Here is a 15,527-nt window from a genome sequence, read left to right as displayed (position 1 = left end):
GACATACACATAGATCATCAGAGAATGACTTATGCTTTTTTAGTTATACCCAAGTTAGCTTCTTCTATCATATTGGGGGATGACTGGTTGTCAGTAAATCGGGTTAAGCTTGATTATAATCAAGGGACGATTATAATTAACGGTTTTCTTGTCGGTTCTGATTACGTATCGTACAGTCGTGAATCTTCAGAAAAGCTCAAATCCTCATGCAATGAAAATATCCAATATGTGCAAAGTACGAATTACCACAGAAATTACCCTATACTAAACAATTTCAATAGCCATCATCAAATGATGAACCTTAATCGAGACCATTTGTCTAAAAGACAAAGTTATCTATCGAATAAAATACAATACAATAAACCATACTTTCCCCAAAATTTTACAAATAATGAAATTAGAATAGTTAATGATCATTCAAACAGTAATGATGGTAGATATAATAATACAAATTTCGCTCTAGAAAATAACCATTACACTTATAAAGGGCCTATAATAGAGGATGTTGCTCACAATAAAAGTACAGTTGAAGAAAACATGCCTGTAATAGAGGATGTTACTCACAATAAAAGTACAGTTGAAGAAAACATGCCTGTAATAGAGGATGTTACTCACAATAAAAGTACAGTTGAAGAAAACATGCCTAGTATAGAGGATGTTATCCAACCTAAAATAATCAATAATAATAATGTACCTATAGAAAATAATCTTTGTGAAACTGCTAATAATTTTGAATTACCTTTAAACGTTGAAAATTTAGCTTGCACTCTTGAGCACAATGATCAAAATCAAATAAGAACGACAGAGTCTGCTGATAAAATAGTTTCGCTTGTTAACACTGATGATGATGTCTATTGTGTCAGTAAATTAGGGGAGTTATCAAGGATATGTGTTTCAAATTGCGAGAATATTAATGAAAACTCTGACTTCTCTAAAAATGCTGAGGATCATAATTTTTTTGAGGATTTACGAGTGATCGCGTCACAACTTACGGTAGGGGATCATGAACAAAAAGAAGCTATTATAAATTTAATCATACAACATCAATCCTTATTTTCTGAAAAGCCAGGATGCACCAATATATATGAACATAAGCTAAGACTAACAGGCAATAGGCCATTCATACGAAGATCATATCCAATACCAATAGCACTTAAACATGCGGTAAATATGGAAATAGGAGAAATGTTGAAAGCCGGAATTATCGAACGTTCAATAAGCCCGTTTTGTAATCCATTACGAATTGTAAAGAAAAAGGATGGAAGGGTGCGTATATGCTTAGATGCTCGATATTTGAATGAGATAATAGAATCTGACAACGAATCACCACCATTAATAAATGAAATATAACAGACCTATAATGGAATAAAATATTTCTCTAGCGTAGATCTAACTCATGGTTATTGGCAGATCCAGCGCCGTGGCTAGGGGTGGTGCAATGGAGCAGCCGCACCAGGGCGCCTGTGAACGAGGGGCGCCCAAAACTGATCTGATTGTGAAAAATTTCACCACAGCGTCAAAGCGCCTAGGCGAGCGCGGCATGAGCGCCACACACATGCGTCTTCCACCCTAGTTCAGTGATCGGCGCGCTGAAACTAAAGCGCATTAGATGTCGCTCGTTCGCCGTACCAGACTCTCCTGACGTGCGAGCTCCTGCCACGAGTCTCTATAAGTCTATGGACACAAGTCTTCCACGCGGGACTGTACTGTACTATTGTTCCCTCATGATAGCTGCGTTTGCGCCGAATCAATTAGGCCAGAAGCATCTATCTGGAGTTAACGCTCGCCTGGTCCTTGATCGTACATGAATGTTAGACTGGGAGGGTACTACAAGCACTACTTATACTAGCTGCAAGATACTGTTACGTAGAAGCGCACAACAAACTAAATTCTGAACGGTTATGCTCGGATAATTCCGAAATCGAATTGTTTAGGAAGACATTAATATAATTTGTTAGTTTTCGTCACTTCACTTTTGTTTTTCAATTATCATAAGATGGATCGTAAAAAAAAATCTGGCTGGGAATTTAGAAAAAAGCGACTAGCTCAGGAGAAAGAGCTGCAGAAATATAGTCCTATAAGCTCGTTTTTGACTAAACCTGAAACAATATCCAAAAATATCCCCAAAACTGTTCTTGAACCTACTTCGAGTTCCGACCGAATCAAAAATATTATGACATCGGAACCGTCATCTGTTGATTCCGAGTGCTGTAATTCATTAGCAGTTATAGAGAACATTATTTCTGATGCTGAATCTGATACAAATATAGAGCCATCCTCGAAACATCGTAAGATTTGTGATAATTCACATGCCCGAGATGATCACGATGTATCTGTTTTTGAAAAAATTTATGCTGATCCGTAAACTTGGTCATCTCTTACTGATCAAAAAACGCGAGAGCTTATTGTTCGTAAGGGCCCGACGCAAATAAGAAATATAGATTTTCCAGTCCATAATGGAAGACGTTTTTCACCCGACTATTATGCGAGGAGTCTCAATAACGGTGAACTAGTAACAAGACCCTGGTTAATCTATTCGAAGCCGCATAATGCCGTCTTCTGTTTCTGTTGCGTTTTATTTCCTAACCGAAAATCAGCGGAACATGGTTGGCCAAAGACCGGATCTTCGGATTGGGTTCATTTGTCACGAAATCTTTCAATTCATGAAAAGTCTGCCTCGCACGCAGCTGCATTTAAAGAATGGAAAGAATTCGATCTTCGCTTGCTCTCCAATCGCACGATTGATGCTGAAAATCAGCGTGCTATAGATCGTGAAATTACACATTGGCGTAGTGTTTTAGAGAGGATCGTAAGCATAATACAGTTCTTATCTAGTCAGTCACTTGCCTTCCGTGGTGCCTCTGAGAAGCTATACGAACACAACAATGGTAACTTCCTTAAACTCATAGAGTTATTCGCAAAATTTGATCCAGTTATGGCGAAACATATTTCGTGCATAATTAATAAAGATACACGGCCCCATTATTTGAGTAACGTAATTCAGAACGAAATTATCTCATTGATCTCCAACAAAATAAGAAATGTTTTGTTGAACCTAATAAAGTCGGCGAAATACTATTCAATTATTCTAGATTGTACCCCTGATATAAGTCACGTCGAACAGATGTCAATCATTATTAGATTCGTGGCAAAACAAGAAAATTCAAATGAATTCGAAGTCCGCGAGCATTTCCTGGGTTTTCTTCCAGTGTACGATACTTCGGGAGAGGGCCTCACTACTACAATTTTTGAAGAACTTGCAAAATTAGATATTCCAATCGAAAATATGCGTGGTCAGGGGTATGATAACGGCGCTAACATGAAAGGAAAACGAGCAGGTGTACAAAACAGAATCTTGTCAGTGAATCCACGAGCCTTCTTCGTACCATGTTCGGCCCATACCTTGAATCTAGTAGTGAATGATGCTGCTTCTGCTTCCGGAGAAAGTTGGGGATTTTTCCAGGCTGTCCAAAAGATCTATACATTTTTTTCTAGCTCAACGTACAGGTGGGATGTTTTAAAAAAATACGTTACATCTCTCACAGTAAAGTCTGTCAGTGATACTCGTTGGGAGAGTCGAATCGAGGCAGTTAAACCATTGAGGTATCAGTTGGGAGCAATTTACGACGCCCTACTGGAAATTTCGAATGATAAGAAAAAAGACCATGTGACGCAGCATGAGGCAAGATCCTTAGCCATTTCGATTGCTGATTTTCGCTTTATTTGTAGTGTTGTTATTTGGTACGACATCTTGAGTGAGGTCAATGTCGTTTCAAAAATGCTGCAGAATCCAAAATTGAATCTTCTGGAATGTAAGAGTATGTTGCGTGAAACTGTTGCGTTCTTCAATCAATACCGAAGCGAAGGAGGATTCGCTACTGTATTGCAAGAAGCAACTGGAATTGCATCTGAGGTTGAAGTTGAGCCAATTGTCCGTGCTAACGCGATAGCTCGTATACGACGTAAGAAACGTACGTTCGATTACGAATGTGAAGATGAACCCATTTCTGACCCGAAGGATCGCTTCAAGGTTGACTTCTTTTATTTCATCATCGATACGGCAATCAATTCAACTACAGAACGATTCCAGCTTTTGGAATCGCACTGCTCCATGTTTGAATTTCTGTATGACATCTACAGTTTAAAAGGAAGAGCTAAAGAGGAAATTATGAAAAGTTGTAAAGACTTGCATATAGCCTTGACTCACAGCGAAAGTATGGACACTGATGCAATTGAACTTTGCGATGAGCTGATAAACTTAGCTACGCTATTGTCGTCGAGTCAAACTCCAATTCAATGTATCAATTAAATCGTCAAGGCCGACTTAGAATCTCTTTTTCCAAACGTATTAGTTGTCTTACGTATTTTAATGACGTTGCCTGTATCTGTTGCATCAGGAGAACGCAGTTTTTCGAAGCTCAAAATTATCAAAAACTATTTGAGGTCAACGATGAGTCAAGAGCGTTTGGTTGGCTTGGCCACTATTTCTATTGAATCCGAGTTGAGCGCATCTGTTAAATATAATGAATTAATCGATGAATTCGCGAGAGTGAAAGCTCGAAAGGTGCCTTTCTTGTAAATCATTGATGTAATATATTCCGCGCAAAAAAGTGGTTTGGAGTCGATAAATACCGAAGAACTGACGCACTACGGGGTCCACTTTCTTTGTTCTGATATTTTTTTGATTTTCGTTCTAAATAACTAGTTACAATATGTAATGGTTTGGAGTCTCTAATTACTGTGGAATTGACGTACCACGGGGTCCATTTTCATAGTAACAACTAAAAGTATCACATCAATTAATAACCAATTCAATTTTTAATACTTGTGAGTTCTATGCATATAATGGTTGAGTATATTATCGAAATCAGGTTTTATTGAATTCTCGAATGTTTTTAGTAAATAGTCCAGTGAATAGGCGCTCCCATGGAAGGTTGCACCAGGCGCCACAAGCCTTAGCCACGGCACTGGGCAGATCCCATTAGAGAAAACATCAAGACCTTACACAGCCTTTCTGCACGGCACCACTCTTTACCAATTCTGTAGAATACCCTTTGGATTAAAAACTGCAGGGAGCGGGTTTATCCGTGCACTGAACTTAGCATTCAAAAACGATTTTTCACATTTTCTAACATCATATATAGATGATTTATTAGTATCTTCCACAAGTTTTGAACAACACCTTAAACATCTTCATTTAATCTTTCAACGTCTTGAACAACACAATTTTACGTTAAGGCTCGGCAAGTCATTATTTTTTAAACAATCCATACCATTTCTAGGATTTATCTTATCAACAGAAGGGGTAAGTCCTAATCCAGACAAACTTAAACTAATTAGGGAATTTACGGCACCAAAAAATAAAAAGCAAATACAACAATTTCTTGGGATGTGTAACTATTATCGCCAATTTGCCTTAAAATACGCAACATTTATTGAACCTTTTAGGAATTTATTGAAAGATAATTTATCTTGGAGCTGGACAGCCAAACATGATGATGCATTTAAATCACTAAAAAATAATTTCATTAAAGTCCCAATGCAGTCTAGTGTTCTTAATAAAGTCACGCAAAAGTTCTTCCATCTATTCAAAGGTCCATGTAAAATAACAAACATTATCGGAAATAACGCATATGTATTAGTTGATCCAGAGAATGAAACAGATATAAAAGGTACATATAATCGTGCAAATCTACGAAGGTATTATCAATCCACACATTAAGTGAAAGTTAGCCGATCACATGATTCCGTACGTCAATTCCATCATCAATCGCAACTGGATCAGCTCTTCTTCATCGTTATACTATTAGAAAAAAAAAAAAAAAAATCAATAGACTAAGGAAACTCTCAAACTAGTTTCATGATATGTTTGCGACGCATGTATGAATGATGTGTGTTTTCTGTTTGTGAAAGAAACAAAAAAAAAAAATATTTATAATGACAAATGAAAAATTTTTCACGATTTTGGACTAAACTCATGAAAAAAGGGGAGTAATTATAACGATATTTATATAGAAAGAGAAAGAGAGAGAGAGAGAGAAGAGGAAAAGAAAAGGAATAGAAATAAGAAAGGATTAGCTCTGCTAATCCTAGATTCGAAAAGCGAAATCGCTCTCTTCTCTGTGGGACATCGTGGGAGTTGCACGTACCAGAATAAGTACATATATCTGAAAATTGGGATTGATAACACAAATTGACATATGGAGCCTCCCAAATGGAAATCTAATCAAAAGTAAAGGATCATTAGCAACTTCAGCACAAGAAATCATCCAAGAACAGCACCCACAGAGAAGTAGCCAGCATTTTTACATCGCAAACAAAAGATAAGTCGCGCAACTACAACCCTCTCTCTCTCATTTTATAATACAACTGACGTCTTTTCAATATACTCCCGATCTTTATATCTATTTAGATATACTATCTGTAATCGTCGTGTTTAATTTATTCTAAATGTCCATGTGTCGTTAATCACCGATTTTATTTATACAATTTTACCTATATACATTATTTATTTATTATATGTCCGAAACGTTTTTGATTTCTTTTTAATTTTTGACTTAGACTAATTTTACTTGTCTATATACATATATTTTATCATTGACTCCAACGAAGGCATATATATATTTCTCATGCAAATAACGAAATAACGGCCCCTTTTTAAATTTCATGGACATTCAAGACGGTTAACCGATTTTATTTGACGTGTGTGAATGTTAGTGTGTTATGTGACGTTATGAGCTAGGAATTAAGTATTAAATTTATTTATTTTACAAATCGAGAACTTCATAACTAGTTATATATTTTGTATGGAAAAGATTATATAAAAAAAAAAGAAGCATCAATAATAATGGTAAATGATTTAAAAAAATGAAAATATACATTAAAATTTCTTACAACCGCTATGGCGAACCTCACGGATGTGCAGCTCCGGATTGCTACGTTGCAAAGGCATCCGAGGGTAGCATCCCCTATATGAGAGGGCTGTTGATTATTTGTGGATCAAAATCAGATGGAGTGAAAGGATCCGCATACGACCCACTACCACTGGTTCTCGTTATATCGCAAGCTGACCGATTCCCGAAGCAGCGTGGGAAATAGGGCTACTCGCTACGTGAAGGCGCTATTACACGGCGCGTGGTTCAGCGAACTTGGCTTGACTCGTTAAGGCTGGTTTTTGAGCGAGTATTCAAGTCTCGACCGTTCTCACGGCGGGTAGATTGGCGAGCTTGCGCGACTTGCGGGCTCGTCGCCGCCTTGCACAAAAATCCCCTCGTAGTCGAATATGCCTAATCGACGAGAACGCATTGCTACTTGTGCGGCGGCGTATTATGTGTTGTGTAGTGGCAACTACTTGTTAAACCGAAAAGAGGAAAAAAAAAGAGAACGATGGTGGATGAACTCTTTTTACAAAACTCGAGACAGGTAAGTTCCAGGTACGTTCCATATAATTACGCAGAATTGCGCAAGTGCAATGTCACAGAAATAACATATTATGAAATGTGGTATTTCTCTCAATGTGCATGTATGTACATTTTACATGCAGATCATCTTGACATCGAAAATTTTTTCATTTATTTTACAGGTTCAACGCAACTGATATGCTACACGAGTTTATTAAGGAACCTAGTGGTAAATTCCAGAATTTCTGTAGAATAACAGCCGCAGATTTTGAATATTTGCTTGGCAAAATTGGATCACATATTGCGAAGACCGACACTAACATGCGAAAGTGTATTCCTGTTCAAGAAAGACTTGCAGTGACTCTTCGATTTCTCGCTACCGGAGACAGTTATACAAGCCTATCATTTTTGTTCAAATTTTCTACGCAAACGGTGTCAAAATGCGTAGATGAAGTATGCAGTGCATTGATATATGAATTACAAGGGATAATAAAGGTACAGAAAAATTCGATTAAACCTACCTTTAGTGAACCCAAACTTCAATGGAATATTCATCGCAAGCATATCAGGATATTTGGAAAAATAGCTCAAACCTAGTTATATTATAAATATCATGTTAAATATTTAGAAATAATTTTTTGAAACGAGGCTTGAAACTATAGCTGTATTAGGAAGCTCATTCAAAATTAACTGAGTATCTTTGTGAAAACTCCTTAGAACTATTTGTACTTGTTCATCACAAAATTTATTCCTAAAATGAAACTTCAATCTTTGAACTAAAATGAAAATGAAGTCTATTAATGTCTTACTAAGAAGTCTCTATATTTTTGGATTAAGTCCATTGAGGAAGATTCATGATTAATTGGTATTGTCTCCTTCTATATTTCCAAGACATCTCTGAATGTTTCTTGGTCCAATTGAGAGAGAGGGCTGGCAGACAGCGGATTCCCTATAGATGTGTACATATGCGAATGAGGGAGGTGAAGGTCCGGATGACGGTTGCGAGTGAGAATGAGAAGAGGATGGTGGAATTTCGGGTGACGGTTGTGAGTGAGAATGAGGGGATGGTGCGAATCCTGGTGACGGTTGTGAGTGAGAATGAGGGGACGGTGGAAATCCTGGTAATGCTGGTTGTGTGGATATTTTCTTTGACTCTGGGGTCTGCGTCGATTAGGTAAAAATTATTATACGGACAGAACACCAACCACGTGACATCAATAAGGACTCAATAAATATATTTAACAACACAATTTTTTATTTAACAGTCTACTAGGGTCGACTCGTATCGTAGATTAAAAGATTGTTCATTAATGTGGATCACTCGTGTACACTTGTTATTTCTCTTTATAATTATTAACTGTTGTTTACGTCGGTATATTAAAATTTGAGTGATCGATTTCTGAGCGAGCTCGACCCCCTTACGTCTTAACACCTTATGTCCTTCTCACCATTAGCTTATTGTCCAATGTCCAAAATCCACCTTCTTTCCCCACCATTCTTCTTATTCTTTCTCTCTCTTCTTTCTTTCTATTACACCCGTTACATTATCCCCCTTTTTTTTTATGAACATTGAAAATGTTTATGAAATAAACTTAAATTGTGTGTTTTATACTCTCGACCTTTTGTTTTTGTTTTTGTTTTCATTTTCATGCGTCTTAATTCTATTACAACCATACATCTTATACTATTTTCATCTCGTCATATCATTTGTTATTCAGATTACTAACAATATCTACGTCAACTAATTTAGTTATTTACGTATACAAGTTTTAACAATTCAAACTTAAGTCGCTTTTTTTTTTTTTTTTTTTTTTTTTTTTTTTTAAAGTCATTTCGTCTCATCATTTGATATCCATGACAGGTTGATTATATTTACGTAGACTTATTCTATTATATGTTCCTGTTATTTTAGTGGAATCGTTTGGGTCTACTAATACAAAAGCATTTTCGTTAATCTGTTTCAATATACGATACGGACCGTAGAATAAATGAAAAAATTTTTTAGTAACTTTTTTAAACGCGTCTGATTGTTGGGGTACTTTAAGTAAAACCAAATCTCCTACACCTAAATTTACTTTTGAAATACTTTTTTGATTGTTTTTTCGTCTATTAAACTGATTTAATAATTTTTCTCTAGCTAATAAAATTTTAACCTGGTGATCTATATTTACTGTTTCTGGGAATTTAATTATTTTCCTAATTTTTTCGGTTGGTAGTTTATTGTAATGTAGCTCATATGGTATTAGGCCAGTTGAATGATGAGTTGTTATATTTAAAATTGCTTCGATTTCTTTTACAAATTTTGCCCATTTCGTATGACTCTCAGCGCATAAAGTTCTAAATAGCCGGCCTAGTTCTCTCATACATCTTTCTGTGGGATTGGATTGTGGATGGCGTATGGAAGAGTACGAAACTCGAATATTTAGTTTTTCCAGTGAATTTTTCCAATTTGGTGACGTAAACTGCGTACCATTATCTGATAGTATACACTTTGGTTTACCTACATTTGGAATAAAATCATTTATAATTTTATGTAAGGAAATTGAAGTGTTTGCTTTTTTAATCGGATATAATTTGACAAGTTTCGAAAAGGAGTCTATTACTACAAATATATATTGCACACCTGAAACTGATTTTGGCAGTGGACCATAATAATCAACTGTTACCAAGTCTAGTGGATTGTTAGATTTTATCATTTGGTATTGACCTTCCATTGACAGAGATAAATGTTTTACTCGTTGACACAAGTCACACGAAATCACAAATTTTTTAATATCCCGGTTCATTCCTTTCCAATAAAATAAATTTTTAGATAGTGAGTTGTTTTATACACTCCTACGTGTCCTAATTTGGAATGTGCCTTATCTATTACTGCACATGTTAGACTATCAGGTAAAACGAGTCTGGCATTTGTTTCTTCTTTATCTTGATAAAATAACACTCCGTGATGAATTTTATATTTTTCGTATTTATTAAGTTCATTATTTTCGAAATAATCTTGTAAAAGCGTATCATTCTTTTGAAGATGACTTATGTTTTTAAATTGTTTGATTAATTCAGAGTCCAAAATAGTATATTCTTTAATTAAATTCAATATTGAATATGTTGTAACAGATGAACAAAGAGTATCTTTGAGAATTTTTGAAATAATCACTTGTTTGACATTATCTTCTTGGTGAAATCTACTATCAGGATTTCTACTCAGAAAATCAGCAATAACGTTGTCTTTTCCTTGACAATGTTTTACTTGAAAATCAAATTGTTGTAGCCAGAGAGACCATCTTAGAAGTCTTGAATTTTGAAAAGAAGTATCATTCAAAAATATCAAAGTCTTGTGATCTGTTATGATTTCGAATTTTTGGCCAAATAAATATATTTTAAATTTAGTCAATGAATACACAATTGCGAGGAGTTCTTTTTCAGTAGTTGTATAGTTTTTTTCATGTATTGATAGGCATCTACTAACGATTGATATTATATAGCAATTATCTTCGAAGATTTGATATATAATTCCACTGATTCCTTTATCGCTAGCATCTGTTTGTATTTTGTATGGCTTGCCTGGTATAATATGACTTAATGTTACACTGTTTACGAAATTATTTTTCAAATTTTGAAATGCTTTAGAGTGATTATCAGTCCACAACCACGGTTTCTTATTACTTAATAAATTTCGAAAAGGATGAATGAAATTAGAATGTTTAATACTAAATTGACGGTAGTAATTGCATACACCTATAAATTGCTGCAACTGTTTTAAATTTTTAGGGTTTTCAAAATTTTGAATAATTTGCAATTTGTCCGGGTTAGGTCGGATACCCTGTGTAGATAATATGAATCCCAGAAATGGTACTTCTGATTTGAAAAAGAGTGATTTTGATAATTTCAATGTAACATTGTTCTTTTGCAACTTGTCAAATAATAGTTCGATGTGTTTCATATGTTCTTCAAAATTAGTTGATGTGATTAGGAGATCATCAATATAATATGTTAAGAAAGATTCAAATTCTTTACCCAATATCAAATTTAATGCTCTTACAAATCCACTCCCAGCAGTCTTAAGTCCAAAGGGAATGCGGCAAAATTGGTACAAGTTTGATCCATGCAAAAAGGCTGTAAATGGACGTGATTTTTGTTCTAATTCAATTTGCCAATAACCATTCGCTAAATCTGTTAACGACATATATTTAACATTATGATATTTTTGTAATATTTCTGAAATTAACGGTGGAGCTTCATTATCTGATTCCACAACTTGGTTCAAATATCTAGCATCTAAACAAATTCTTACACGGTTATCTTTTTTTTTTTACGATTCTTAATGGGCTACAATACGGGCTTACAGATCTTTCAATAATACCAGCGTTTAACATTTCTTGAATTTCATTGTCAACCGCTTTTCTCAACGAAATGGGGATTGGATACGGTTTTCTGAAAATAGGCTTATTTGATAATAACTTGATTTCATGTTTATATTGTCCCGCAGGTTCATTTTTGGGTGAAAATAAGTTTTCAAATTTAGATAATGTCTCAATGAATATTTTCTGCTGATCAAAACTCAACGTCATTAGATTACTCGCGATCGTTCGAACTTGGGTGAAAAAATTATTTTCTTTTTGTTCGTTCTCTAAGATTTTATCACATTTTTGATTATTGTCATTATCGTTACTTGGTAACTCGTCACTCATTTCAATATTTGTTACATAATCATTTCGTATATCAATTTCATCATCATCTATAATAGTACTTTTATTATTATTTTTAATAGTATCATTATTATTCACATCATAGTGTTCATTATTATTTTCATCATTTTCAAGAGTCACAACTCTGTCGTTGCTTGTCAGTTCATCTATGTTATCGATAGTGGTTACTGTATGTATGTGATTTTTATTTTTATTTATATGAGAATTGTGATTACTTCTTTTCATTATATATAAACATGTAGCTTCTTTGTTATTTGATAATATTCTTTCCAACCAGGCTCGACCGAATGACACCGAATCCCGGTCGACAGTCATATTCTTAATCTTAATACTCTCGTTGGTATAATCTAATTTTACTTTATTTTTTACTAACCAATCGTGACCAAATATGATATCAGTTGATAAGTTAGGAATTACAAGAAATGCATGATATTCTATGTGATGATTAATATAAATTTGTAATAATACTTGTTCTTTTACTTTGATGCTTTTGTTTTTTACTGCAGTCGAAATATGGATATTATTTACTGGCAGTGTATTAAGTATACGATTTTCAGATAATTTGTTAAAAAAAATTTGCGAGATACACGATACTTGACTCCCGGAATCGACTATCGCAGAAACATTTTTTTCTAATATTTTAATTTTCAATTGTACGGTTACTGTCTGCATTGAATCTGGTTCTTTCGACACATGATTATTATCGTAGTTAACATCTTTATTAAGGTCCGAAATGAAATCATGAAAATCCCAACGCGATGACGGACCTATTTTTATCGCGTTGCTTCCTAGTTTAAAGAACTAGCCGATGATGATGGCATTTCGTTATTATAGTTTCGAAAAGGTATTGGAGGTGGTGGTATGCTTGTGTCAATGTATACATCGTTACTGATTTGACCTACCCTATTTGAATGTCTTTGTTGTTGATTTGGATATGAGCTATTATTGTATTGTCTTATATTATTACTTCTATAATAGGTACTTGAATTTCGAACGGGGAGATACGAATTATTATTTTGCTTTTCAATTTTATCCCTATTTTGCTTATTTATATCTAAGTTAATGCTTACTTGAAGTATTTTATCTATATTTTCTAATTCTACAGTTGCTAATAAATCTCGAACGTACATGGGCAGTTGTTGTATAATATCGTAGTGAATTTCGATTGTACTTCTTGTTTCATCTATGTAATAGGATTTATGTATTTGATCCAAAAAATATGCTTCAAGTGTGCATTCTTTAAAATCGTATTTTCGAGTTGACCATTTATTTCTTGCTTGAGCCTTAGCATTAATTGAATTGAACTTCTCCAGAAATTTTGTTTTAAAAATTTCAAATCTATTATTAAATGTTTGTCTATAAGTTTTAAACCATATTTTAGCATATCCTTTTAAAGAATTTTCTACAATTATAAGACAAATATCTGTACATATATTTTTAACTTTAAAGTACCTTTCCAAATTTTCAATATATTCTAACGGATTAGCTTTACCATTCGATTCAAACTCAGGCAAGGACAGATCAATATTTACATTTTGTAACCTGTCAACTAATCTGCTCATCAATTGACCTTCTACATCCCCCTGTACTTGACTAGGCTGATTTTGCGATTCTTTCAAATTTCGAATTTCAGCGAACATTCTTTCTTGATCATTCTTCTGTTTTCTAATTATATCCCACATTTCTTCCTTTTCTCTTCTTAATGCTTCTAATTCTTTTTCCATTTTAGATTTTTTACTATCCTGTTTAGGTGTACCGCTTTGCATAGACTGTGTAGATCTGGTTTTTACAGGTGTTCTGTTCACTTTAGACATAAATTATTTAGAATGTACATACACTGAATTTAAGCATGAACATATATATATGTTACTTTTTTCTTTAAGTTCGGGCGCCAAATGTGTGGATATTTTCTTTGACTCTGGGGTCTGCGTCGATTAGGTAAAAATTATTATACGGACAGAACACCAACCACGTGACATCAATAAGGACTCAATAAATATATTTAACAACACAATTTTTTATTTAACAGTCTACTAGGTCGACTCGTATCGTAGATTAAAAGATTGTTCATTAATGTGGATCACTCGTGTACACTTGTTATTTCTCTTTATAATTATTAACTGTTGTTTACGTCGGTATATTAAAATTTGAGTGATCGATTTCTGAGCGAGCTCGACCCCCTTACGTCTTAACACCTTATGTCCTTCTCACCATTAGCTTATTGTCCAATGTCCAAAATCCACCTTCCTTCCCCACCATTCTTCTTATTCTTTCTCTCTCTTCTTTCTTTCTATTACACCCGTTACATGGTGAGTGAGAATGAGGGGATGGTGCGAATCCTGGTGATGGTTGTGAGTGAGAATGAGGAGATGGTGGGAATCCTGGTGACGGTTGTGAGTGAAAATGAGGGGGTGTTGGGAATCCTGGTGAGGATTCTGAGGGAGGGCGAGAAAGCGGTTGCGTTCCTAGAAACGCTTGTGAGTATTGACGAGCAGTGGGTTGAAGTCCTGAGGAAGATTGTGCATGACAATGTTGCTGATATTCTAGGTGTGGAAGGTAATGAAAATCTGGTGAATTCCCACTTTGAAAATATCCAACATGTGAAAGATTATTCGCAGAAGTTTGTTGCTGTTTGAGGCGGTGCATCAGAGTATTATTCTCGTTCATTGCAATGTCACGAATGTCCTCCTTCAAAGCTCTAAGTTTTCGACGTAGTAATTCGGCGGACAAAGAACACTCATCATCTTCAGGTTTCTCAGTCGTAACCTTCAAAATGTTGTACGCCTCTTCCATGCGTTTCTCTATGTTGCCCTTCTCTATTTTGCGTTTTTTATTGCCTCGTATTTCCGTCCGTATTGGCGCTTTAAAGCAGTTGGCATTCGAAATATTTTCCGAAGTCGAGGGTTCTGATTCAGGATCCATGTTATTTTCTGCTTGTACTGCATCTCTGGTTTCATTGGATTCTATTACTGCATCGTCGTTTTCAATATATTCCAAATCCTTGAACAATGATAAAATATATTTTTTTTATTTCAGCTTCCTGAAACCCCGAATGAATGGTTGAACACATCGAAAGAATATGAAACCCTCTGGAATTTTCTGCACTGCCTTGGTGCGCTAGACGGAAAACATATTGTGATCCAATGTCCTGCACAAAGTGGATCAGAATTCTTTAATTACAAGGGCACTTTTAGCGTGGTACTACTAGCTTTAGTGGACGCTAATTATTGCTTCAGTTTTGTGGATATTGGATGCCAAGGAAGAATTGGTGATGGAGGTGTTTTCCGCAATTCATCTTTATTCACAAAACTAGATAAAAATCTATTGAATCTTTTACCAGATAACCCACTACCATTTCAAAATGAAAATATACCATATGTGTTTGTGGCAGATGATGCGTTTGCTCTATCTGTCAATATGA

General features: G+C 34.9%; 1 protein-coding gene across 1 annotated transcript; it reads left to right on the top strand.

Moving 5' to 3' along the window:
• The first annotated feature begins 1,996 nt into the window (after positions 1-1,996).
• Positions 1,997-4,309, top strand: LOC125501897 (zinc finger MYM-type protein 1-like). Its single transcript, XM_048659022.1, has 3 exons — positions 1,997-2,288; positions 2,598-2,888; positions 3,093-4,309. The coding sequence occupies exons 1-3, from the start codon at positions 1,997-1,999 to the stop codon at positions 4,307-4,309; spliced, it is 1,800 nt and encodes a 599-aa protein (XP_048514979.1).
• Positions 4,310-15,527: the final 11,218 nt, after the last annotated feature.

This window comes from Athalia rosae, chromosome 7 (genome assembly GCF_917208135.1).
Source record: "Athalia rosae chromosome 7, iyAthRosa1.1, whole genome shotgun sequence".
Lineage (NCBI taxonomy): Eukaryota > Metazoa > Arthropoda > Insecta > Hymenoptera > Athaliidae > Athalia > Athalia rosae.
This window is presented reverse-complemented; position numbering and strand designations above follow the sequence as displayed.